Source organism: Fulvia fulva, chromosome 1, assembly GCF_020509005.1.
Source record: "Fulvia fulva chromosome 1, complete sequence".
Taxonomy (NCBI): Eukaryota; Fungi; Ascomycota; class Dothideomycetes; order Mycosphaerellales; family Mycosphaerellaceae; genus Fulvia; species Fulvia fulva.
The window spans coordinates 7597788-7623671 of NC_063012.1; the positions used below are offsets into that span (position 1 = coordinate 7597788).

Here is a 25884-nt window from a genome sequence, read left to right on the forward strand (position 1 = left end):
GATAATTTCCGAATCACTTCCCACGACCAGTGTCCCGGTCTGGGATCAAGGCTTGGTTGCGAATAGGTTTAAAGACAAAAGGGCGACCTCTTGATGTTGCTTGCTACTTCTTCTTTATGACTTGAGCCTTGGTCTGAGCGGATCCTTGCAAGTGCAGTACAGTAAAGCAGAGCATTGAGTTACCTACCAAGGTAGAATCGTACAGCACAGAAGCGCCGGAATACACCGAACCTTGTCGAGAATGTGGGTATCTTGAGCTATTGCGTGAATGAACTATTGACTGGGCCCTATCAAGCTCCCCACCAATTTTGGAGCTGTCCAATTCCACGCCCCAAGTAAGATAGCCTCTAGATATCTTCTCCGTGAACTCGAACGTCGATCTCACAAGCACAACGCGCTTCAGGATGATCGCAAGTGCGGTATTGACACAACATCGACCAGACCGATGACACGTTGACAGCGTTGCCAGGATGGACGTCTCATTCCCATACACGCGCTACGCGTGCCCATGCGCCGACCACATCTCTGCCACGCCAACATCGCAGCTCGGCAAGAGAAGCTCGCAGGAGGTGGAGGACGACGCACAGGAAGAACACACCTTCAATCCTCACGATCTGCGCGCCAACTTCTCCTTGTACCCACTCGATAATCTCCTCTTCTGCGACGAGTGCACCAACATCAAATGCGAGAGGTGCTGGACCGAGGAGATACTGTACTGGTACTGTCCAAACTGCTTGTTCGAGGTGCCCAGTAGTACTGTGAAGAGTGATGGCAACAGGTAAGGTGAGATGTCATGTTTGGGAGCGGTTATTCGCCCAGGCGGCCTCTAACATGTCTACACAGATGTGCACGGCATTGCTACGATTGCCCAGTATGTTCGGCCAGCCTTGCAACCACCGTCATGAACCGACACTCGGACGCACACTTGAGACCAGACAGCTCAAGCTCACCGGAGACTTACATTCTGCAATGTGGGTACTGCGAATGGAGCTCTCTCGACATCGATGTTACTTTCACCAAGCACAACAAGATCACCGAGCAATTGAACAAGATCTGGAAGAGCAGGACTATGCCCGACGACAGCAAGCAAAACAAGAGCGATAGCTTGAGCCATGACACCGCGTTTGCCAATCTCTCGAGCTTCTACAAGGACCAGTTGAGTGAATCCGGAGACACCTCGAGCGCATACACAAATAGCCCGTACAGCTCTCCCGCTAACCTGGCCAGGATTATGAGCCTGTATGGCGGATTGTCATTACAGTCTCAGAAGAAGATGAAGGAAAAGCCGCAACCCATGCGCGAGGCTGGGAACCGGATCGAAGGACTGTCCACATTCTCGGCGGAAGATCGACCGGGCGATGATGAGCTCTTGCACAGGATGGGGACGCTGGGCATGGATGGCACTGCGCCTCAACAGCAGCAGCTTCAAGCCCCTTCTAACTACGATCTCAAATTCAAGCGTGATCTCTGGCCAACAGCCACCAAGCTCAAGGTGGCAAGAGGCAAGCGGTGTCGGACTTGTCGGCAGTTCGTGGCGCGACCCGAGAACAAAGTCGGCAGTATGCGATACAAGGTTCGATTGCTTGCAATGCATCACATGCCACGGCTGTCGATCAAGCCTTTGCAGACCACGGCGCAACTACAGCCAGTGAACTCATTGAATTTCCACATGCGACCCGAGCCTATCGAGCCCGTCGTACTGCAACCTCATCAGACCGAGCAGTACGTCTTGACAGTCCGCAACCCGATCTTCGAGGCGATCAAAGTCACGTTAGCGACCCCAGCTACTACGCCAGGCCGCGTGGCCTCGAAAGTGACCATCCTATGCCCATCCTTCACGGTAGGCGCTGCTGGTGATCGATGGGAAGAAGCACTTGCTGAGCCTGCGATGGGCGTTAACAGCGACGGTAGCAGAAAGGCAGCTATGGCATCTCTCACGGGCTCAGCTGACGCTGACCGGCAGCCAGAGGCAGGTAAAGTCTGGGGTCGTTCGAAAAGTGCAACATCTGTCATTCTCGAGGTAGTGCCTGGAGCAGTGGAAAGTGCCACGAAGCCACACGCAAACAACGAGAAACACGAGCGGGTGGATGAAGACGAAGACATCCTGGAGATTCCAATCTACGTCCGCGTAGAGTGGGAGGCAATCCCTCATGGAGTGCACGAGCCTGACACGACTGAGCGCGAGACTCGGGAGCTCGCCTATTGGAGTGTGCTGGGTGTCGGTCGCATCGCGCGAGGTTGAGATCGCTTGTTCACCTCAAGTCACTAGTCGAGGATCGTAGTTGCCGTGGTAGCTGCTACTTTTCGAGCACGTCTACGCTCTGTTGCTGCAGCGATTATCCATGAGCTAGGCAACGGCCGGGGGTGAGAAACTTTTCACTGATGTGACTGCGCCGCACAGTCCACTTGCTCTTCTGCACACCTCCTCGTCACCGTTGCGAAGATGTCGAGACTATATGAATACGGGTTCACGATGGCGGCGGGAGAGCCTTGCTCGACACGACGGCGAACCACTTATATCGTGAGGCATCCTTCACCAACTGGATCGAAACACCTTCCGCCTGCAATTCGATGGATTGGAACAAATGCTCGGGGATACATATTCTGATGATTACATTCTGCCGGTCAACGCGAAGATCTTCGCTGAAAGGCCAGTGTCTTACTCAACAGGGCAGCTCTTGGGGGATTGGAGCCCACAGAGGTCCAGATTGGTCATATATCAGCCACCGTCGTGCAAGCTAGTCGTGCTATGAACGCAGGTGGAAGACTTTGTTACGATACTGTTCTCTGCTTTCAGGCCGGTCTATACACAGTTGCTGATATAAGCCAGGCAAGTCTGCGACAACCAAAGTCAGCAGCTAGCTGACATGTACCGTGCTCTCTTCGACAAAGACGGGCTCAGACGCGATATAGCCGACCGTGTGGAGTATGACCTTGGCGACATTTGCTACATTGATGAAGTCTTCCTCGAGAAAGAATATCGGGGCTATGGTATCGGCTTGCTTGCTGTCGATGGATTAATCAAGTCTCTGCCGTCCATGGAATCGGATTGCTTCATGCTGCATGCTGCCAGTGTAAACCAAGAGGCGGCGGAGGAAGTTTCAGAGTACATCGCAGCCAGTGAGCGATTGAGCGAGTATTACAGTCTCATGGGCTTTGATGTGTGGGAGCGCTATACTGCCGGACGACTCCCGCCCCTCATGGGCCTTTGCACGAAGTTCATGAGGCCTGACATCAAAGGTATTGTGCCGCATCTGATTCAGTGAGAGGCGGTACGTAGTATCAGCCTAATGCGTGCCATATTCCTGATGCTCATGCCGAAGATCAAAACAATGCACCTATTTGCCGTGGATCGATCCACATCTATCATCTATCCGAAGCACTTCCCAGTATCATGTCGCATCAAAGTCCGCAGGCCTCTCGCTTTTAGTGAGTGCCGTTCTGTTGTGTTCTGTTCTGCGTAAGGCGAAGCAAATTTCGCATGAGCACGACGATGGTGACCTTGCCAATGGCTGGCACGTAGATGGAAGCCTTCTCCTTGATGTCGGGAGTGAAGTTCTACACCACGCGTCAGTACATCTCAATCGCAGACAACATCCCCCAAAGAATACGTACCTTCTCACTCGAGAAGTTGATGCACACAGCACCCTCCCTCACAACCTCAGTGGGTACCTTGAACTTGTCACCTGGCACACCACTAATCACCACCTCACTAATCGCCAGACAATCCTTCAAAGTCCAGCCCTCCTTATCAGTGACTTCATGCTTCTGCTTCTTCAGCCCAGACCCTCTGCTAAACTGCTGCACGCCAGTGACATCCACACTGTAGACGTCCGCGCCATCATTCGCCAGTAGTGCCGCCAAAGGCCGTCCGACTACCTCACTGCGATTGATTACCGTAATCCTGCGCCCGAAAAGTCGCTTGCTGTAGTCCAGGAACGTGTTGTAAATCTGCAAATGCTCCAGGATCTTGATTATGGCCAGAGCAGTACAGGGCAAGATCGACTTCATAGAGTTCGTCGGAGGGTCCAGGTATCGGATATTCTGATACATGTTGCTAATGAGCTGTGGCGAGAGCCCCTCGACATCCTTGAAGAGGCTGACAGTCCACTGCAGAGTTCTGTCTCGCGGAGGGTTGAAGACGGGGTAGTAAACGATCACTCCATCGATCTCGTCGTTGGTGTTGGCTTCACGAAGGTGGTCCTCGAGATCTTCGGCGTCTACCTCGCGGAGTGTGAAGTCGACACCACTTACATGCAATTAGCGGGTGCTGTTTCTTACCGTTCTGTCAAACGAGTTCCGGACAAGCTCACTTCTCTGTGCAGGTCTTGGCGGACCAGTCTGCGTACATGCGAGCGGCGGGATCTTGGTTGGCGAGGAAGCCATGGAGACGAGGTGCTCGGTCTAGTTTTTGGATGCCGGCTGTGACTTCTGATAGGAGGCTCTTTGCGATGGAGTTGGCGAGCACGACTTTGCATGAGCTGGAAGAGGCCATGTTGTGGATACTATGCTATGCGGTAGGCAAGGGGAATGTGTGTGAGTACTATGGTGTTTAGTGGTGAGGTGAGGCTCTAGGATTGCTAGTCACAGTCTAAAATTTTCTGCTTGTGACAGGAAGGGACGGGATGTTTCAGTCGCGCTTCGCAAAGGCTCTTGTAGCAGGCTCGCGACGTCGACGTCAGTCTTGGATTTGGCGCGTGTCACGGCGATGCTACTGGTCGAGCTGATGATACGATACGAGAAGAAAGCCATCTCATGATGTTCAATACATGTAGACGAAGGCGTCGTTTGGAAATGCTCGGCCTTCCACATCGCATCCCTGTCTTCCCACGTGGCTGGATCGCTCGTGCACGCGACTTCCTTCTTTGCACCTTCCAGGTTTCGACTTTCAACTCATCAGCGTTCATGTTGTAGCTTGTCATTGCATCTTGACAAGAAGTCACGATCCGTACAGGCACCAAAGTAGCACTGCAGCAGACCTTCGCTTGGTCATCACCCGACTTCCCCTCAGGCAACCAGACTCGAAACTCTCACTACTCCGAGCTCCGCACAACCTCAGCCCAGCTGCTCCTCACCATAACGACACCGCGTCCATGTCGATGCCTAGACATCGGAGCTCGCTTGTTCGCTTGCTTCATAATCGCATAGAATAGGCTGACATCTCTGTGTATACTTTGTGTAGGGTACACCGCTCCTTCCTTAGGCACCGTGTTTCTTTGGCTTTGGTATGGCCAATGGAACAGTCAACAGCATGATGACCCGTCCTGTGATGGGGATAGCTATGCGGTGTATGCGCCACCGGGTCATGTATCCATTAAGATGAAGCCTTTGAAGGATCATTGCTTCGGTATAGCTTCGATGTGCCATTGACTCTGAGTAGTGTTTGTCTTCGGCGCTCGGTGTGGTGTCAAGTAGCTGGAGGCATACGCTCTCGACTCATTACTATATAGCTAGAGCACAGCCCGCTCTAATGCCACTATCTGACACAGTCATAACACCGAAGCTACAACCAACTTGATCACAGCCTCACTTGCCGATTGACTCATCGACTCTCATACATCCTCGTATTCGTTCCTGCCACCAGTTCAAGTACAAGACTTAAAGCTTCCAAGCACCTGTGCCAGCGACAAACAACAACCATCTGTCAACATCATCCTTGACAAGATACTCTCAGACATAGCAGCCTGAATCACCACCTCCATCAATCCACACCAACTCCACCCGACAACCTCAACAATGTCCGCCTCATCAGTCTACTCCACCTCTTCGAGCACAACCTCATCCTCAACATACTCCACCTCACACCCACTTCTCGACAACCAAAGAAAGTCATCACTTAGCAAAGTCATCGATAAAGCGCGAGGGAAACTGTCCGGAAGCGAAAAGCTACCCAACGATGAGAGCGACTTCGAGAGGGCCAAGGCCAAGGAGCTCGAGAAGCAGAGGCGGAAGGAAGAGTATGAGAGGCTTGGTCTTGGTGAGAGGACGAAGTTCGGGCAGCCGGGTGCTGGGAGTTTCAAAGCCCTGTAATGATCGATCGACCCGCGTTGAATCGTTTCTCTTTGATACGTGGGATGGCGGGCGTTTGGCGGATGACTTGTCAATGATCGTGAGCCAAAGAAGTTTCTTGCGCAGGAGCGGTGGTTTTATTGGATTGCCAAGTCACGTTGACTTCTCGGACTTCGAAGTGGGCGTTTGGCAGGCACAGCATGGTGCTAGATAGCGTTACCTGCAAGCACTACGAAATGTAGACCTTCTTCAACTCTTTCTCGTCCCATTCATTGTCCAGATCTGTTGGATCGCGGATCTTCCCAGCCTTGGTGCCTAGCTTCTCATTCAGCCTCTTCAGTCGATCTCGACCGAAGACGCGGCCATTCGGTAAGACAACAGGATCGTCTTCCATGTAGCTCTTCGTATGATGAGCATAAGGAACGTTTCTGGCCAGATCGTTCAGTTCTGTACTGCAGATCGGGCACACGGGTGCTCCAGTGTTCGCATTGGCCTGCAGAGCATATTGCGAGTGACAGCTTGGTGTCTTCAACGCTGAGAGGCCTGCCGAGAGAGCGATGTGAAGAAGTGGTTGTGACGGTAGAGCGAAGAGTTCGTGATGCGTTCTGATGAATTGATGGGCGAGGTGCGTGTAGCGCTCGGGGCTGTACATAAGCTATGACGGCGTTAGTTGTTCTCCTCACAGCAGTTCACGACCCAGACGTACCTTGTATGGTTCAACGAGCGTATCTGGCGGATGTGCAAGGAGACCACCGGCTCGCAAGCCAAACTCGGTGTCTTGCCCGTTTGAGAGATGTTTCCTTGCATGAACGATTGCCTCGACCTGGTTCTTCAGGTCCCCGCTCCGTGCGAGCTCGATGAACTCTTGCAGGCGAAGCTCCAGCTCCAAATTGCTATTAATCTTCTTCAGTGGCTGCTTATTCTCACTACACCACGATAGACCCTCTTTCGTCCTTCCCTCCAGCAAGCTCTTCTCGATCCTTCGGCACTCCTCAAACACGTCTACATCAACGAGATCCTCGATGTTCTTCTCTTTGGCAAGGTTTCTGGCAGATTCAGTGTAGGCCTGCCTCAACAGATAGTCGACGAGAAGTCGGTCCAGCCGGGTATGTGCCCATGTGTCGTACTTGACATCGACTAAACTCGGGATCTCGTGTAATCGTTGGAGATGGTCGATTCGGAGTCGCTGCTGTCGCTGTAGGTTCTGTTCTTCCTCGCACAGCTGTTCGAGCTTTCGCTTCAGGTTCTGGGCTTTGGCAAGAGTAGTATCGAGCGACGCCAGTGCCTGATCTGGTTTCTGGCTAACTACAGCCTGTACATCCTTGGTGATGTTCTTGTTCGCCTGTTCGATATGTCGCTGGGCGGTCTTCAAGTTCTTGCGCAGCAGTTCGTGCGGCAGTCGGAGCAAGGGCTGGTCGAGCAACAGCTGCGAGTCCGGCTCGAGCTTGGTGGTTGTGGCCAGGTCCGCCATGACGATGACGATTCTGATGCCGATGCCGAAGTTTCGAGATGTGTCTTCCGACAGCTGGCGTTGGCGTAATCGCTGATGCTTCGGCGTGAGTGCGGTAAAGTGCAACTGCAGGTGGTGGGCTGGTGGGGCTGTATTTGCTAAGCAATAACGCATGGATCGCATGTCAGTCAACATACATGCACGACCAAAGGATGTCCGCCGCTAGAATGATGATCAGAATGATTTAATCATGACGATGGGCTGTCGCAGAAAGTGTGCAAAGAGGCCACACATATTTCTAGCGCTGGAGCTCTTCTTTGGCATTGAGCATATCACACGAACAACCTCGCAAAGCTCTACAACGAAGATACACATCTCCATCACAACCACAGCACTCTCAATCACACCAACAACACACCATGTCGGACTCAACATTCAACGTCACCAAGGAGGACGTCCGCAAGGTCGAGCAGCAAGCCTCCAAGGCAGTGGGCGGAGATGTTCCAGCAGACTCATACGCCGCAGGTCTTCAGGTACCGTGATCTGTTCACTGTTTATTACTGCTTAAGCTAACATCCACCCCAGTCAATCGTAGACAAGGCCAACCAGAACAAGGGCGACATCATTGCTGAGCGTCAAGGCAACCTCCCACTCCCAGATCAGCCACCGCAGGCTTCCGACTTCAACAGCGCCGATGCACGAACCGTCGACGTTGGCTCTGGTGGCCTATCAGGTGGCCAGGGTGACTCGAAGGGTGCAGATGGTCTCCGTGGCCCGGCGACAGGTGGCAGCGCTGCGCGTGAAGACCCATCCGTAACTGGCGGCAACATCCAAGGTCAAGGTACGTTCGAAGCTTGACGACTTCCATTGAATTATTGCTAATTATTTGGCTTAGGCGTTGGACGCGGCACAGTCGACGGTGGTCTACCCAACGACGCCGTCACACGCGAGAAGAAGGATGCACAAGGTCTTGCTGACACCACTGGCAAGGACTACGGCTACCCACAGAAGAACGACCCAGCCAGCAAATAAGCGAAAGTCACAGCAGGATGCAAGACCAAACACCAAAAAGGATGAGATGGTAGACAGCACGAGGCACACGACTATACGCTTGTATCACGACGGCACGCAGAATGTGCCTTCACGCATCCACAACCACAGAGTAGCCATTGCAATGGCTTCGTTGTGTTGCTCCGGATCGAGAGCCTGTAGATGTACCACATAGCTCAAATGTTCTACTGAGTCGAGAACTCATAATCATGACCATGGTCCGTCGCCTCCGTGCCACCTCCCATATTTGTGTCTTGTAACTTCAGCCCGAGGATAGTAGGCTGCCTCTATCAGCAATGTCGTAGCAGTCTTGATCATTAACATCTGCTGAGCCCGTGACCGGGCCATTGCTTCCAAAGTGTGCCTTGAGACTGCCATTGAGCCACGAGTCATACCACCTGCCCATAACTCAGAGGCGGTAGAGCAATTGCATCAACATCAGTCAGCATGGTGACACTTTTTTCTTTGAAGTGGGCTGAAACGAAGACCCCGCCATCAATGTTGCAGTGCTCATCGTTATTGGGCTGCATGCATGTGCTGCTTTTATTTCAGGGTCCTGACATCATGCTCGCATCAGTAGACTAAAAGTGATTGATATACTCGAGCTCTTGGAGCTCTTCGGTCTCATTCTGTTTCAACTGTACATTGATCAGCTAAATCGATTTGAATAGTCTCGTACCAAACCAACCACAACTCATCCAATCAACCATATCCACAATGTCTTACAGCGACAACCCAAGAGTAACTCTACCCACTCCCCCAATCGCTTCCTACCAACCATACTAACCCGCCTCTCAGGCCCCAACCGGCGACAACAAAACGGAGAACCCCGGCACAGTTCTCTCCGACTCCCTCGCCGCCGATTCCATTAACTCAGGCGGTGACTTCGCCGCCAACTCAGACGACCGCGGCGTAAGTGCACAACCCGCCAGGTCAACAACCACAAACACCACCGACACATCCAACGCTACACGCCTCGACCCAGCGCCCGATGCCGAAGCTCGCTCGGCCCAGGAAGGCTGGGATGATCAGAACCAGCTCGACGCCGCGAGCCGGTTAGGTGGCCAGGGCTCCTCGGCACCGGGCGATGTCTCCAACTCAGCACCTTCCCAGGCTGATAACTTCGAGCCCAAGGGCCAGAACCTGACGGAAGGAGGATTCGATTCGTCGGGTCCGAATGCGAGTTTCAACACCGACATTGGTGGGAAGAATGACCCAGGTCGGGTAGGGTTGAACAAGTTCGAGGAGACGAATGTGCCGAGCGCGGGTGGTGCGGGACCTAGGGAGAGTGAGATTACGAATGACGGGCAATTTGATGCGTTGAAAGAGACGAGTGCTTAGGCGTAGCCGTGTAGTGGTGGCGATGGTGTACGAGTGCTAGAGTAGTCAACGACCGTAACACTTGATCGAATCTATCAAAGGTCAGTTCTTTTTGTTCATGTCGTCTTAGAGGGTATCATCTTATCAAGGAGTCGACCGCTGTGACCGGCCTCAAAGGTGCACTTTCGAAGAGTCGGTCTCTTGCTAAGGATATCACCTGTATGTCGAGGGGATGGGTGTTGGTGATTGGAAGTCAGCCGGCATGATCTGCGGTCACCCGGAGCCTGGCATATCCCTGCTGGCGTGTTGTTCCAGCGTCAGAGTTGTCCATCGTAAACACATGCAAGTCCCCCACGTGCCTTTCACCGGAGAAAATAGCCGAGTATGTCTGTGCCTGCAGCATAAGAGAGGAAGGATCGATACAGTTCTCAGCCCAGAACTCAAAGCAGCTCGACAACAGAAGAGCGGAGATCCCTGCGGTTAATGTGAACCATCGCCACTTGTTGTGGTCCGGTATTGCACGCGGTCGTGAGCCGGAAGGATGGCTTAAATGCATTCTCTGATTGCTGGGCCGGCATAGTCGAAGTTATGTGACTTCAAGTGGATGTCTTATCGACGTCCAGGAGCTTCTGCGGGGTCTGCGGATGAGATATGTCTGGGAATACAGGCAGGTCTCCTTCTGGTGATTGGTTCATTGCTTGATGAGTCTTCCTTTTGCCAGCAATCCTTCAGCTGCAAGTGCGAGCCTGAGGCTGAAATGGGCTGAAGACGCTAAGAAATACGACTTCACCTGCTGAGCAAAGGTGGCAAATAATGCCGCAGATGGCGAATTAGCAAAGGTCATTCGCGACCGTACAGTCCTGAGTTGCGTTTACTTGGTACTTCCCGAGCTGATATTTTCCACACTACCTGTATCGTTCGCTGCCAGTGAGAACACCACGTTGCCTGCATGTCGCTATGTGATCAATTTGGCTTGCTTGCTTTCAGGAGTGCGGGTTCCACTTGCGTGTGAACCACGTTGCGAAGTCCACCGTGCGCACTTCATTGAAGTGTTGATTCAGGTCAGGCTGCGTAAAGTCGTAGCAGCCTTCTGCCGTATTGATCAGAGCTTGTATGCGGATTTGTCGTGCCTGATCATCCTGAGCGACTGCTACCTGCAGCTCAGCGCGAAGTGTCGTTGGGCCATGCCATTGCGCGTCGAAACGTTGCCCTGAAGAGTTAGCTGTGGCACTCATGGTAGAGTATCTCACGAGATGGCGCACCTTTCAGTCGTTGTACAAGAGCGACAAGATCTTTGACCAATACTCTGCCACGGCACATGCGGAGTTCGGGAGGCCAGGTGCAGAGGTCGAGCGCCTTCACGACGAAACGGGCCACGTCCTGCGCCGCGGTCATGCAGATAGTGACATTCGATTCGTTTTCTGTGTTGTACGCCGGGATCATGGCCGTCATTGTCCTGCAGTTCATCATGTAGTCGCCTTCGCCGCCAATCCCTGGATTCACGCCTATCCGCGAATGAGATAGACCTCCAGGCTGAAACCTTTCGAAAAGTACTCCGCACACAAACGTCGTTGACTACTGCAACCTGATATCCCGCGCTCGTGAGCTGTGGCTGCTCCTGTGACAGTTTTAGTATGCTGATGTGTGCAGCACCGTAGGATCGAGACCAGCGATATCGCTAGGGACTAAAAGCGAGATGGGTGTGTTCTCACGAAGAGCTTGGAGCGATGATTGGATCGCCTTCAAGTCGCACTGGTACGAGGTGCTGGACTTACTGTTCTTGATAGAAGCACAACGTGATGGCTCGTGTCGGCATCGATGTAGTGAGCGATAAGTCGTCCAAGCCCACCAGTGCCGGCAACTGCGACTCTCATAATTGACATATCTGACACTGAAAGAGTATCCGGCGACTGATCTTTGCGACCCTTAGAAGGGCGTTCGTAGTGCATGGCTGTTATATTGATCAGGCCACTGGGGTGGCGAATGAGGTAAGTCCTCCGTATACTCAACCGCGTGGTAGCACGTGGCTTCCACGCTGCGGCCGCAGACGTTTGAGGTCCAGTGGACGGCTTGCGGCATAGTGCTACGCAAGCAGACGTGGAAGCTGATCCAAGAGTCGGTATGTCCGGAGAAGCAGTTGAGCCTCCAGCTTGTCCCAGAGGCAGTAGTGTAGGAATCATGTTGTACACCTTTGCTCAGGATCGATGATACAACACAGGGTCACTCCACGTCCAATGTAGGAGCGCAGGAGCCAGGAAGAGGTTATCGAGTCACAATGCACTGAGGCCTCTACCGCACATTTGGAAGAGATGGGCGCGCTGGGAACATCTGCAGCTACGGCAAGGCTGCCATCAGCTGCCGGTGGGCCGCGAGCTTGCTTGAGCACCGGAAAGGCCTTTGCAAACTGTGGTTCGTTGGGCGTAAGGGCAGCTGGGGAGCGTGCCGACACCTAGCGTAATGCTAGTCTATCGATTAGCCATGCGAGTTTCGAAGTGCAAGGGCCTTGCTATAGTCTCAAGCTCAAGTACCTGCATCTGTGAGAAGCGAGAAGCTTTGTCTGTCTGTTGTCCGGGCTGTAAAAAGTCGGCCGTGAAGTGCAAGGTTGATCCGCCTCGCTTGTATGAAGTGGACGGAGCACCAGAGTACTCGACTGTTCAAGGGCGAGTGACAAGAAGTCGAGGAATCACGCAAGTCCAGTCCGGACATGGATAGTCGTCGATGCGTCGAATCCGGTGGCAGAGACGCCGAGGTGCCCAAGACAAATTATGAGAGCCGTGGGGTATAGCCAATAGATGGTGGAAGTCAATGTTGAGCCGCAGTCCGTCTGAGTGAGGGAGAGGACCATGCGGCACACCTCTTCACCGGTCAATGTAGTCGATGCAACTTGTAAGGCCACGGGCCTTCGCTAGTCCGCAATGAGGTGCCTCTGCAATCATACTTGAACTGCACGTGTGACGCAGACGAAGCTTATGTCTGCACCTATGTCGCGTAATCTGCAGCCATGGGAGCATATTGATGCAGCAAAGACAATCCACTCAAGCCGAATTAGCCACCTTGTGAGACACATGTCGGTTTCGGAGCGAGGCTCTCTCTAATGCTCGGAAGATTCGTCGTTGATGAACAGATCGCTGCCGCGCACAAGTACAATGAGTGCCTGCGGCGAGCGTAAGCTTCGCGATGCTTCGATGTTCCGCCGTCCACAAGAATGAGTGTATTGTCGTGCAGTAGGGTCGCAGAGTAGACGGCTGTCCGGGACGCGTGGTATGCAACGACCTCACGTGTGTCGGCGCGTCGAACGTGCTGGTGGCTGTCTGGCGAGCAAGACCCTTCCCTGTCGGCCCATAACGAAGGTATTGCCTCTGATGGTGCCATATCGGCGATGACAGCTCGGATGTAAGGCTATGGCGGGCAGTGGATGCAGCTGGTCCATGTGTCCTGATGCATGATGGCGTTGGAGTTGCACAAAAGAAAGATGGCGTGTCGCGAAATGGAGCGTGGGAGCAAGAACGAGAGGTGGGCTCGTGCGGGAGCTTGCACTGCAACGCGTTCTCCGCCAGTGGGACGCGTCTGCGTCTTTCAAGCGACAATATCCTCGGGCTGTATACATCGACATTCGCGAGGCACAGCAGTCTCGCCAGTGCAGCAGACACCAGGCTTGACCATGGGCACCAAGACAGAACGCTCCAGCTCCTCGCCGCCCGGAAGCTATGCGTTTCTCAACCATTCCACCGACACAGTCCACAACAATCTCCCGCCCACTGCTGACGATAGGCCCTCTGCACGGCAGAAGCGCAAGAGAACGAGGTACGGAGAGGCTTGAGAGTACTCGGCTCACACGCACTGACTACTTCGTCACAGCCCGGAAGACCAGGCTGTCTTGGAAGCAGCTTACCAACGCGATCCCAAGCCTGACAAGGCAGCTCGCGTGGAGCTGGTCAAGAGTGTAGCACTTGGCGAGAAGGAAGTCCAGGTGTGTATTCAATGGCTTTCTACGCTGGCAGCTCATCTACACCGTCCCCACTGACGCTATCACAGATCTGGTTTCAGAACAGACGACAAAGCTCCAGACGCAAATCGCGACCTCTCCTGCCACACGAGGTCGCACAATTCCACATGTCGCGTGCCGGAGGCCCACCCGCTGGTCTGCCCTACAACTTTGATCAGGAACAGCATGATGCAGAGTCTAGTTCGCACGAACAGAGTCAGCCAAGCCCAAGGATCGCTCGTGATGCCGAAACCTCTGATTATCCAGCTCGACCCTTGACACCCACTGCTCAGAACGACTGCCCTGCGGTCGGGGACACGTCTTCAACGCAACCTTGTCAGGTCCATGATCGAGTGAATGCTGACACCGGGGCCTCGATCGTTCGATCGCTGATCTCGTCCGGAGCCGCAGCGTCAGCGTCGCATCCAGCTGAGCAGGCTCTACCAACCGCATATGTCGCAAGCAGATCCGGTGTGCCATCCCTGCGTCAAGACCCTTCAGACCAAATCAGCTCACCGGTGTCACTCCATCCCACGCCGGCTCGCCGGCTCAAGAAATCAGCTTCAGTGGTCCGACTGTCTCTTAACGCAGAAGGCAAAGCCGAGATAGTCACCAAGGACGCCTCATCACCGTCCCCACCACGACCGGTGCAAGCAGCACCAACAGATCTCTCAGCTTCAGTCAGCTCAACAGCCTCAATACCCACGCCAAGGAGCCTCCAACGCTCCTTCAGCGGCCGATCCCGCGACTCACGCTCCTGGGAATTCTGGTGCGACAAGGAGAACCGCAACTCCTTCGAAACAGCGGCCGAAAAGGACGCGAGTGGCTCTGCAGCAGGAGCAATAGGTTTGCTCCGCTCGACATCAGGACGAAACGCTCTCGGCTCCATACCGAACAAAAGAAACTCATTAATGCCACTTCAGCAACCCAGCTCAGCGAAACGACCCAAGCTAGACCATAAGCGACCTTCGCTGCAACGATCAAGTACTTCCATGGGAAGGCTACAGCAGAGTCGATCGAGCCAAAGCCTGCGGAACCCTCCTACGCTGAAGCATTCAGCCAAATCTGCCTACGTGAAGAGCACGGATTCAGATAAAGAGAACTGGTCACCTACCTCGGATGAAGTAATAGCAGAGCGTCGTGGGCGTCGTACCCAGCAAAGACAAGGTGAAGACGGCGGTCCTAGGGAGGACGACGAAGTGGCAGCCTTCATGCGAGGTAGGAAGCAGGGTGCTAGCGCAGCAGGCGAAGACGATCTTGACTGTGTTCAAGGTTTGCTCTCCCTGAGTCAAGGGAATTGGCGATAGGACAGCGCCAGGAACAGAGCCGGCATACAGATTGGGCATGAGAAGCTAGCAAGCAAAGTTTTGCAACGGTCTTGTCCCAGTGATAGGATTGACAGACAGCAACAAAAGAGGCAGACATACTATCAGGGTATCTCAAGTCAGGACTACAATCTGTCAGACAAAACCCCGAGAACTCATCTTCATTCTCGTCATATTCATCACATCAGACTCGTCCCATTCATCAACTGTCCCAACTCCAATCTGCAGCTTCTACAATACTCAGCAAACTCGCTCCCTAGCTCGGCATCAAGATCGGCATCAGATCTCACTTTACCGTCCTGCTGAGCTTTGTGTCGTCGCCTCAGCATTCCCTCAACCTTTGCACATTTCTTTCCCTCAGCACGAACCCATTCTTCCCACTCAGCTAGCACAATATCCTTCTCGACATGGTTCACAACCCGTAAAGCCACAAGGAGATCGTGTCGTTGCCGCGCGAGCGATTCCCTCGATCTATGAAATCGCGCTGCCGCAGCATTGGCCGAACCCGGGTCGACAGAGGTAGACGATACTAGCTGTTCGCCGAACGTCGTTCTACAAGTCTTGACGGAATCATGATCTGTCGACAAGGCGGAAAGGGTATCGTTGTCAACGTTCGGGGTGATCAGCTCCTCCATGTCGTGGAGGTATATAGCTCTCGTCATGGCCGGGTTCGGCACGACCCCGATCTTCGACATGAACTTCGCGGCGTTGCGGTCATGGTACCACACTAATCCATCGCGAAAGCCATACCAGCCGTTGTAGAGAATCGAGATGAGGAGTACTGCCACGAGCAGTGTGTGGGCTGTGCAGATCCCGATGATTCCCTTCAGAGACGCGACAATGATGTCGAACGTCATGCTCGTTATGCCCAGTGCTTTGGCGAAGAGATCGTTGGCGACGAGACGCAGGACTGTGACTTGCTTTGGCTGAGCTTGGCTGACGACGGCAGGTAGCACTTCTTGTGGGACCTGTTTGCTGTCAATCTGTGCGGCCTGAGTCTGCTGTCCCACGCTGCCAAAGATCTCGATTGCTTTGTTGGTCTTGCTGTGGTTCCCGAGTTTTGCTACTTGGTCCATCGCCACGTTCGTTAGGTCCAGAGCATCGGCCTCCAACGAATTGTAGGCTTGCTTTTCGATGAGTCTCCTGATGTATGCCATCGGCGCCGGTTTGTGCCATATAAGGTTCTGGTAGATGGCTAGCTTGCAGCGAGACTTTGACGAATGTGTGATGACGAACTTGGTGGTTAGTGAGAACGATGTTGCGTACGGAAGTCGACGCGGCTCCTTGTTATTCGTGACCGCATAACACAGATGATCATTAAAGATGTCGATGACCTGGCTGTCGGCTGGTGATGAGTGATGGTTCTGACTGGTGAACTTTCGGATCCAGTGGCCGCCTTCTGGTTTGGACCATGGAGTCTGTATGATTTTATCGTCCCATCGGTTGGCGTAAAGCAATTGGAAGACGGCACTCTTGTCTCCGAACACGACATGGAAGAGTGCTTTCGCACTGACGTTGAACTCCCTGGATATGCTCGCATGCATGCCCTGTGGTGCATAGACTACTGCCTGACCTGGCAGCTTGAACTTCTGTACGTCTCGCCCGGTCCTCGTGGCCTCACCGTACAAGTTGCCATCGATACGCAGGTTCGCTTTGATATTCCGCTCGCGGCGGCGCTGAGGGGTGTTCGGATCACCAGTGGGCGAGTCAATGGCGTCGTCCGCCAAGTCCTCCCAGCTCTCCACGCTCGAAGATCTCCGAGGTGGTTCGACCTCCATCTTGATAAGGACTTTCAACATTTCTTGAAGATTGTCTGGCTCTTCTGCGTCCGCGTTCTTCACTAGATAGTTCAGTCGTCGTTGGAGGAGCTTCAATGGCTCCAGGAAGACCTTGACAGTCACCCTTCGAGGATCGTCCTGGCGACTGCCCTCTTTCATGTGGAGGTATACGAAGTCGCAATCACGTCCTGGTGCCGCAGTGACTTCTTTGATCGAGCTTAAGCTCACTCCTGTGATGAGAACAAGGCCAAGGTGGTTCGAAAAGAAGTAGATTTCTCGCTCCGTGACGTAGACGCGACCAGGGAACTCCTGCTGATCATTGGGATTCCAGGTTGCTCGGAACACAAGAACCACCTTCTCGGATCTGGGCACGCTCGGGAATAAGATGCGAAATTGCGCGTTCTGTGCCTTCAACGGAAGCGGGTAGTAGTTAGGATAGTCGTCTGCGCCATCGTCTGTCGCCGTCTTTGCTGCTGCAGCGACACTTTCCGTGCCAACACTCAAATTCTTACGGTGGCCTGGCGAGGTTCCCAGGGCCGCCAAGGCAGGACCGATTTGCTTGGGCGGTTCGTGCATACCATCCATAACAATCGAATCATCTTGCGAGATTGACATGGCTCGAAGTTGTGGGCTGTTCTGGTTGGAACTCGGCTTTCGCGGCTTGAGATCTTCTCCAATGCGGTTGACATGTCCCCAATTGCTACTTCCCCATAAATTGGCCAAGATCCCAGAGGGCATACCTGAGCCATCCGCACGACCAAGACCAATTCCTCTCTCCCCACTGATCACGACTGCGGCGTGACTGAGGTTCGTGGCTGCAGGGGGATTGGCTAATGTGTTAGGAGCTAGACTACTGGAGGGCATAGTGAGGTTGCGCTTGATGCTATCAGTGGCATTGGAGGGCGGTGCGCCAGGTCCAACTGGGAGAATGTTGTGGCTTGCCGATATCAAGCTAGCAATTCCTCCCGAAGTGGGTGCCTGAGAAGGCTGGAGCGTCGATGTGTTCGATCGTTTGTGCAGATCAAGTTTCTGTATTATGCGAGCGGCGTGCTCGCGAGTGCCTTCACGAATGCCTTCTGGATCTCGCTCGAGACTTGTCACTCGACGTGCTGGATTGACATCGAAGCTGGCCCTGTTGGGAAGGTCTGTGCCCGCACGCTCAGGTACAGTGAGGCCAACCTCTTCGCTGCCTGTAGGCATATGACCATCTCCAACCTTGGCGGCAAACTCCGGCGCTACAGGTGGACTTATAGCAAAAGCGGCATCAACCCCAGGTGTCTGCGAGATCGACTCTGTGCTTCCTGGGTCCTCCAAAGCCTTGCGCTTGGCAACTTCGAATGCACTAATCCACTCAGTAAGCTCTTGTTGAGTCTCCGCTTGCAGAATGACGCTCTGGTCTTTTGTCTTCACCTCGAAGCAAAAGCGACGTTCCTCCTGGAACGCTGGCCGTACACTGCACAACAGAACGCCAGTCTTCTCGCTCTCTTCGACTCCACCCGATCGTGTACCTTGGACGAGCCAGCCGAAGATACCATTCTTGACGAAGAACCACCTTCTTGACCACACAGTTCTCGCAGGCTTTCCAGTGACGGTCCTCAAGAAAAGCCAGCCTTGCTTCTCTGGCCTCTCCTGTGCCTGCTTCGTTGTTCCCGTTGCAGCAGCTGCACCGGTTCCCAAATATGGCACTGTTGATGTTGAATAGTCCTCCAACTCGCGAGAAGGCCGTTTCATCTGCTCTGCATTGTGCTCGATCTGCTTTCGCGCTACAGAAAGCTCATGCTTGAAAGCTCGCTCGGAATTCTCCATTTCTCGACTCCAGCCTCGGACTCTTTCCATCTCGCTGCTCCACTTAGCAAAGGTTGTTGCGCCAGACTCTCTCGCGTTCTTCATCTCTTTCCACTGATCGGCGAATATACGCACAATCAGCTTGTCCAGCGATGCTCGCAGCTGCGGTGCCTGTACACAAAAGTCCATGCTCGACTTCAGGTAGACCTTCCTTGCCTCGTGCAGCTGGAAGGCATCCTCTCGCAAGGACGAAGATTCCTTCATCTTGCCCTGGGCTGCGTAGCGACTGATGATCCCATCGAAGTGCTTCTGGGCATTCTCCATCGCCCGCCTGGCCTCTTTGAACAGTCTCAGGTCGCTGTTCAGCCAGCCTTTGATTGGGTCCACGACAGCATTGTCATATCGCTTGATGCCGCGCAAGGTGGTGTTCCAGAACTCTCTTGCGCCCTCGCCATACCGGCGCATGGCCAGTAAGGTGTAATCATGGTCGAGGACTGCTTCGCTGATCGGCGTGGGCGGCGTGGACTGGCTGAGGAAGGAGTTTACGGCCGTCTCCAGGGACGAGACCTCCAAGACCAGCTTGGATGCAGCCTTGACATAGCCGTCCAGCCATCGCTCGACGGCATCGATGTTGTCGGCGAAGTGCAGGGCGGTCGCGCGGAAGGTGGGCGAATCGAGGGCAGCTTCCTTGAGGCCTACGGGGATGAGGTTCAGGTGCGAGTCGGCCATGTTGCACTGCAGTACATGTACACTGTGTGTGTGTCTAGCGACGCATCATCGTGGTACCATTACACTTGTCCCGTGCTGTGAGCCCAGCACACACGTCAGCTCTCACACGAAGATGGATCACGGCGCGCTCAGGCACAAACATTCGGCGAGTGAGTGAAGCTCTCGGAAGCATCAAGCCGAAACTCAATTGAGCACACTAAGGTTGCTCTTGACTACCTACCTCCTACACTCCCTCACTCCCTCACTCCTACACTCCCTCACTCCTACACTCCCTCACTCCTACACTCCCTCACTCCCTCACTCCTACACTCCCTCGCTCCCTCACTCTCTCACTCCCTCACTCCTACACTCCCTCACTCCCTCACTCCTACACTCCCTCACTCCCTCACTCCTACACTCCCTCGCTCCCTCACTCTCTCACTCCCTCACTCTCTCACTCCCTCACTCTCTCACTCCCTCACTCCTACACTCCTACACTCCTACACTCCTACACTCCCTCACTCCCTCACTCCCTCACTCAACAAACTGCATCTACCGGAACAAGACCTCTCCTGATGGGACATGACCTGATAAACTACCACACTGTTGCGGCTTGTCTTTGACAACCTTGGGACCGGAAGACCTGAGCATCGGCGCGGTTGCATCACAGTCATGGCATCCTCCATGAGTACACAGACACATGGCTACTTAGCAAGACTGCCTCTGCTACTGGACGTGCCACCCGAGCACAGTCCTCGAAGCACTTTCGCAGAGCTGTCGATGAGGTAGTCAGCCAACCTATCGCCTAATTAACGACTACGATATGAGCAATTCGTCCTCGACAAGTATTGATCAAGAACAATCGGCTGGCAGCCATTACTTCCATGACATTAGACCTACCCATCTCAGGTCCTGCCGACTCATCAACCAGTGGTGCGCAATGTAGTTCAACGAGCAACGAGCACAAATTACCTTCCGGCTGGTTATATACTACGTGTCGTGCTTCCGACTAACTACGGTACGTTCGATCGAAGTCGGCTCTCAACCCGAAACATGAGCTCCGGCTGTGTTCTGGCGACAAAGCTGACGCCGACTTTCATCAATCTGGAGCCGATCCACCTGCCTTGCAGAGGCCCGAACTTCGGCTCCGGGGTATCGAACCAAAGTTGTGTGCTGTGCCGCAGGGCAGCATGTCGCTATTCTTCGTCGTTGCTCGGAACTTGACTAGCCCCGTAGCTATGATGTCTACACTTGCGCAGATACCAACGGACAGTACGCGCAGTTACCAGCTTCGTTCGACCTGTCCGTTAAGCATGTGGCGAGGCGGTCATTCAGTGACTGCTTTGCTACATTCAGAGTGGACAAGTGCACATCTCAGCAGTGCAATCAGCGGCGAGGAGCACTGCGTCTGGATACGAATATGAATCGACATGGTCGCCTTTGATACGTACAAGCCTCATCACGTCGATCTCGACGTTCGAGCCAAGTGCATCCAGGCGATGGCAGTGAAGGGCTCGCCCCTCACACAGTCTGGCCGGTGAAGACATGATCATCATAGGCGCTCATCACGCCAACATCCGTGGAGTTCTTATCATCAACCGGCCACATGCCGAAGCACGACCCTAATGGAATCTAGCATCCTGTGTGGCTTTGATTGACTGACTTCACGTGTTCGGCAGCGACCGTCACACATAGATGTGACAGCTCGACCCACATGTATCGGTTTCAAAAATATCGTTAAGTGGGCCTGTCATGCAACCACCTGCACACGTGCGGCGTCCACCGATAGCTCTACGCAATACGACTTGCTACGAAGCATGGTCATCGCATCGCAAGCAGAACAACGCCGCGAGCACTGCGCTGGCAGCCTGCGAGGGACGAGCGAGATTCGTCGGACAACCTTTTGCTGCTACAGCTCCGATGCATGGCTCTGTGATGAGATACCAGAGCCTGTCGCAACCAACCCGCAGCAAATCACTCTACGAATCAGAAGCGGCCATAGAGCACTGTCGCTTTCTCGCATAGATTACCGCGCATCTCGAAAAGGCGTTGGAATCGCTATACTCCAGTCTGTACCACGCTTAGCGCTCAAGGCCGCCACCTGTGTCATCAACCTCTGCGAGTGTTCTTCGGTCGAGGCCATCACGAGTGAGGGTCATTGCACCACAGATATTGCGTGCAAATGAGGTCTCCCTACATGCACTATCTACGAAACAGGAAGCTCCCTGCCAGGCTGCTACGCATTCAGCTACTAGTACCACGAGGCTCCGTCTATCGCTCTTGGCTTCTCCTCTCTTGCCTCTTGGCCATCTGCTAAGCTTTTGCCTGTCAGGTTTCAATACGCAGCTTCTGGCTCTTGAGACCGGAGAAATGAGCTGATACTGTACCTATCACGGCCGACGTGTGTTCAACGCCTCGCCTCGTGGGCCTTGATCGGCCTCAGAAGGCCACAACGCGCGGGCGTCATGCAGCTGCGATGAGGGCTGTATAAATCACAACTATCAGCTCGTTCAGTTGACCAATCTCTCCATCCTCATCAAGCCTCTTCACCTCCCCCCAAGCAAATTCCTTCATTCACAGCGACCGGTCGCTAGTCATTCTTTTCCAGCAAATCACATTCTTTGAGGCAGGCTCTCCAAGGATCCACAACCCCTTTGAATACTACGCGAGTCAGCAATAATGCAGTATATCACCGCAGCAGCACTGGCTTTGGCCGTCGTCGGCCAAGCCGCTCCTCACTTCCCACCCAAGGGTGGCTACGGTGGCTACCCAGCTGCTCCGGCCCCAGGCACCGGCATCAGCTTCCCCACGGCCACTGGTGGTGTCGCTCTGCCAACTGGCTACCCCATCTACCCAACTGGCTCTTCCTCAGGCTTCAAGGCCCGTTCAGACGACGATGAGGAGGAAGAGGAGGACAAAGATGAGGACGAAGAGGGGTCATCTTCTGCCGACGAAGAAGAAGAAGAAGAAGAAGAAGAATCTTCCTCTTCTGATGACGAAGAGGAATCCAGCTCTTCCGATGATGAGGAGGAGTCGACTTCTCTTTCTGCCGCGAGCTCTGGCACCGCCTCAGCCACTGCTACCCCAAGCTCCAGTTCTTCCGATGATGAGGAGGAGTCGACTTCTTCTCCTGCTGCGAGTTCCGGCGCCGCCTCAGTCACTGCTACCCCAAGCTCCACCTCCGGTTCCTCTGGTTCTTCCTCCGGCGGCAAGATTCCAGCATCCTCTGGCAGCTCCGCTCTCGATGCCGTCAAGACTATCGCCGCCGGCGAGTTCTTCGATGGTGGTATGGTAGCCTACGACCGTGGCCAATCCTGCACTGGCCAGTCTGAGGGTGGCGACAGCGACGCCGTCTTCTACCTCGAGGAGGGTGCTTCCCTTTCCAACGTTATCATCGGGCCAAACCAGATTGAGGGTGTTCACTGCTTTGGTGCTTGCAAGCTTACCAATGTTTGGTGGGCGGCCGTCTGCGAAGGTGAGAAATTGACTCCGCATTTGTGGAGCTTTCTGCTAAGTCTTCATCACAGATGCGTTCACTATCAAGGAGCAAGAGACCGGCGCTACCACCACGATCGAGGGGGGAGGTGCTTTCGGCGCTGAAGACAAGGTGCTCCAGCACAACGGTGGTGGCACCATGTCTGTCTCTGGCTTCACTGTCGAGTCTTTTGGCAAACTCTACAGGTCGTGTGGTAACTGCAAGACCATGTACGAGCGACACGTCATCTTCAATGATATTACTGCTACTGATGGAAAGTCTCTGGCTGGCATCAACTGTGAGTCTGCCTTCATTACTCCCTTTTTACAACACTTCACTAACATGCCTGTCCAGCTAACTACGGTGACACTGCCACCTTCAAGTCCGTCACCACCTCTGGCGTCTCAGACATCTGCGTCGAGTACGAGGGTAACGACACTGGCGATGAGCCGGAGGAGATCTCAAGCGGTCCCAGCGATGCCTGTATTTACAGCACTTCTGATGTCACTTCGTCCTAAATGTGGAACACGAGTTGAGTCGATGTATTTTACCAGAGCATGAGCTATAGATTTGCTTCGGGGTAGTTGGAGAGTTTGATAGGGTCGATGTAACAACAAAATAGATGCACCGGAAGAAGAGCGGGCTAGTCCCCATGTGCAACACAACTTTGGACCAGGATTCCCTTTGCACACACTCGCCATGTTATCCCCTCTCGCGTCAGCGTAGCAGTATTTCCACGTTTGCAAAACCATCGCCAGCTGCAGAATCGATTCGGCCGGGGGTTTTGACGAGTTTACTCGCGCGGACGGGTGTGGCGTTTTAGCGCCGTTTGACTGGCGACTGCACATGCGAGCTTGGCCGGACTCGACATCCTAACTTCACCTCACCTCGAACGACACACTCGAAGACCCCCAACATCAATATGGATCCGCTCGTGCGACTCCATGTGAAGATAGTGGCACTCGAGTCCTGCACAAGGCTCGAGTCTGCATCTGGGTGTCCATGGTGTCCCGTCTTCACCTCGGCCAGGCGGCCGTTGCTGCTACATCACCCTCAAACGCGAACACCAAATCAACACGCTTTTGCCCAACGGCCAGCCAAACAACCTCGTCGAGTCCCGCAGCGCAACTCGACCCCTCGTGCACAGTCCCCCATAACAAAACATAAGAATTTCCCGCCCTTCAGCTGCTCCGGTCTTCCTTTTCCTTCCTTCACCAACAAGCTTTTTGATACCACGACGGCTCTTCTTTGTCGGTACCTCGACATGCGGAAGCTCTTGGGCGCTTGCGTTTGGGAGTGGAAGCTATGGTATGTTACTCCCCTCCTCCCTGCACTCCCGTTCACTCACCCTCATCGTCACCGCCGCCGTCAACGCGTGGTGGCACTTGACGCGCAACTCACCCCATCATACCAACCCTCCGCCACACTCACCCTCCTCTGCTGCACACCCGCATACTAACACGTCTCCAGCTTACGATCAGACGCGTCATGGCTCGGCGGAGGCTTACCTCTGTTGTCCGTTACTCAGTAGTTCCTTCGGGTTCAAGCTGTCCATTGCGGTGCACCAAAGGGGCGTGCATCTGGGTCCAATGCCCGGAGTCTCGTCACCAAGTTCGTCAACGTGATACGACCTCTTGGACCTACATCAGGCAAGACTAGTGTGAGGGTGTTGGCCGTTTTGATCTGTGGGATTTTTTGGCTTTGTTTTGGGGCATACTGGCATCTGTGAGTCACACAAACACGACACGCTCCCTCACCTCCACCAGCATCCTCCACCATTCGCTCCGCCTCCGTCACTAACACCATCACAGGCGTGATAACCACTTTCGGGTGGTCATCATGGCGGGCGTACCATCAGGTCTGACCTGATCTTGAGCTTCGTGGTATCTGCCACTGCGTCGCTTCAACTTGGTCACGTTGCGTTCATCAACACATTTCCCATCCCTATTCGCGAGTGTTCCGGCATTCAAGACTCCCAGGGCTCCGGTCAGCGTAGGCTAGCCGCCTGCGTTTGCCGCCGAGAGTCGGAATCTTTGGCTGCTTGCAGTCACAAGAAAGCCCGAAGCTGTACCGGTCGCTGATTTCAGACGTTCCTCACGGGCGGCTGGAGGCGAACCTCGTGGTACTGTCGATGTGGGCGGGCACGATGCGACGGCTCCACCGGATCCTACTGGCTCGCGCTGGTATGGTGTTCGAGAGCGCAATCGTGAGGGACTCATCGACCGTTCATCGATGTGGAAGTTGCACTGGCGGGTCAGTGTGTTGGGGTACTTACTTTGGTCGGAGCTGTTGTGGTTGGGTCGGTCTTCTGAGGGTGCGATTGACGGATCGCTGGCGGTCAATACTTCAAGCCTGGCTTGGTTTTGGACTTCACGATCGGGCGTGTTGTTCTCCGACTGTCGTTGGCATCTGGGGGCGACTTGGGACCTTGAATGATCGATGTCGGGTGCAAAGCATCCTGCCTTCGCTGGGGCGCAGACATCAGGTTCTTTGTCGATTCTCGCTTCGGCGACACAGCATGCACTTCGGTGTCCTTTTTTTCCATCAGCTCGTGGCCTTGGCGCTGCGTACTGGAGAAGAAGCTTCGCTCCCATACCTCAATCACCATGCACTTTGACCACGACCGATACCCACAGCACAGTATATGCTCTCGCAATGAGCATAAAAGATATGCTTCCCCAGCCCGCCATACCGATCTGCCTGCTGTTATGTCCAACGCCCGTCGAATAAGATATGTCAAACGCTAGCCTGCCATTCGACCAACGGCGATGGTCGAAAACACCTGCCTTGTAATAAGACTATGTACCTTGGACTTCTGGACTGACTCACATGTGATTATCATTCCAAGGATCCGGTGGGTAGGGCAGCAGAAACGACAGGAGTTTACCTGTGCACACCTTGTTTCCTTTGGTTCAACACCCGATGCGGAACAGGCCTGGACCAGTTGATATCGTTGGTGAAGTGAACAGAGTGACCTCTTCAGCTCGTTCGGCTATACA

The 25884-nt window shown here is 54.0% G+C and overlaps 11 protein-coding genes across 11 annotated transcripts; 7 read left to right on the plus strand and 4 right to left on the minus strand.

The window, feature by feature from the left end:
- Positions 1-470: 470 nt before the first annotated feature.
- On the plus strand, positions 471-2242 carry CLAFUR5_01426 (Dynactin subunit 4; the record flags this gene model as incomplete). The annotated part of the gene is made up of 2 exons (XM_047900574.1): positions 471-778; positions 844-2242. 2 exons carry the CDS (start codon positions 471-473, stop codon positions 2240-2242), a joined length of 1707 nt encoding a protein of 568 aa, XP_047757386.1.
- A 625-nt stretch (positions 2243-2867) lies between these two features.
- CLAFUR5_01427 (uncharacterized protein) lies at positions 2868-3266 on the plus strand (the record flags this gene model as incomplete). Its single annotated transcript, XM_047900575.1, has 1 exon — positions 2868-3266. The coding sequence occupies one exon, from the start codon at positions 2868-2870 to the stop codon at positions 3264-3266; it is 399 nt and encodes a 132-aa protein (XP_047757385.1).
- Positions 3267-3426: 160 nt separating this feature from the next.
- CLAFUR5_01428 (Methylenetetrahydrofolate dehydrogenase [NAD(+)]) lies at positions 3427-4495 on the minus strand (the record flags this gene model as incomplete). The annotated part of the gene is made up of 3 exons (XM_047900576.1): positions 3427-3558; positions 3616-4249; positions 4314-4495. 3 exons carry the CDS (start codon positions 4493-4495, stop codon positions 3427-3429), a joined length of 948 nt encoding a protein of 315 aa, XP_047757392.1.
- A 1241-nt stretch (positions 4496-5736) lies between these two features.
- Positions 5737-6030, plus strand: CLAFUR5_01429 (uncharacterized protein; the record flags this gene model as incomplete). The annotated part of the gene is made up of 1 exon (XM_047900577.1): positions 5737-6030. The coding sequence occupies one exon, from the start codon at positions 5737-5739 to the stop codon at positions 6028-6030; it is 294 nt and encodes a 97-aa protein (XP_047757391.1).
- A 208-nt stretch (positions 6031-6238) lies between these two features.
- CLAFUR5_01430 (uncharacterized protein) lies at positions 6239-7480 on the minus strand (the record flags this gene model as incomplete). Its single annotated transcript, XM_047900578.1, has 2 exons — positions 6239-6664; positions 6716-7480. 2 exons carry the CDS (start codon positions 7478-7480, stop codon positions 6239-6241), a joined length of 1191 nt encoding a protein of 396 aa, XP_047756223.1.
- Positions 7481-7878: 398 nt separating this feature from the next.
- Positions 7879-8491, plus strand: CLAFUR5_01431 (uncharacterized protein; the record flags this gene model as incomplete). Its single annotated transcript, XM_047900579.1, has 3 exons — positions 7879-7992; positions 8045-8300; positions 8355-8491. The coding sequence occupies 3 exons, from the start codon at positions 7879-7881 to the stop codon at positions 8489-8491; spliced, it is 507 nt and encodes a 168-aa protein (XP_047756224.1).
- A 735-nt stretch (positions 8492-9226) lies between these two features.
- CLAFUR5_01432 (uncharacterized protein) lies at positions 9227-9850 on the plus strand (the record flags this gene model as incomplete). The annotated part of the gene is made up of 2 exons (XM_047900580.1): positions 9227-9250; positions 9308-9850. The coding sequence occupies 2 exons, from the start codon at positions 9227-9229 to the stop codon at positions 9848-9850; spliced, it is 567 nt and encodes a 188-aa protein (XP_047756225.1).
- A 962-nt stretch (positions 9851-10812) lies between these two features.
- Positions 10813-12009, minus strand: CLAFUR5_01433 (uncharacterized protein; the record flags this gene model as incomplete). Its single annotated transcript, XM_047900581.1, has 4 exons — positions 10813-11039; positions 11092-11334; positions 11393-11447; positions 11605-12009. The coding sequence occupies 4 exons, from the start codon at positions 12007-12009 to the stop codon at positions 10813-10815; spliced, it is 930 nt and encodes a 309-aa protein (XP_047756226.1).
- Positions 12010-13271: 1262 nt separating this feature from the next.
- CLAFUR5_01434 (Homeobox protein) lies at positions 13272-15121 on the plus strand (the record flags this gene model as incomplete). The annotated part of the gene is made up of 3 exons (XM_047900582.1): positions 13272-13633; positions 13688-13799; positions 13865-15121. The coding sequence occupies 3 exons, from the start codon at positions 13272-13274 to the stop codon at positions 15119-15121; spliced, it is 1731 nt and encodes a 576-aa protein (XP_047756219.1).
- A 197-nt stretch (positions 15122-15318) lies between these two features.
- Positions 15319-19431, minus strand: CLAFUR5_01435 (uncharacterized protein; the record flags this gene model as incomplete). Its single annotated transcript, XM_047900583.1, has 1 exon — positions 15319-19431. One exon carries the CDS (start codon positions 19429-19431, stop codon positions 15319-15321), a length of 4113 nt encoding a protein of 1370 aa, XP_047756220.1.
- Positions 19432-22089: 2658 nt separating this feature from the next.
- Positions 22090-23403, plus strand: CLAFUR5_01436 (Pectate lyase H; the record flags this gene model as incomplete). Its single annotated transcript, XM_047900584.1, has 3 exons — positions 22090-22885; positions 22938-23183; positions 23240-23403. 3 exons carry the CDS (start codon positions 22090-22092, stop codon positions 23401-23403), a joined length of 1206 nt encoding a protein of 401 aa, XP_047756221.1.
- Positions 23404-25884: the final 2481 nt, after the last annotated feature.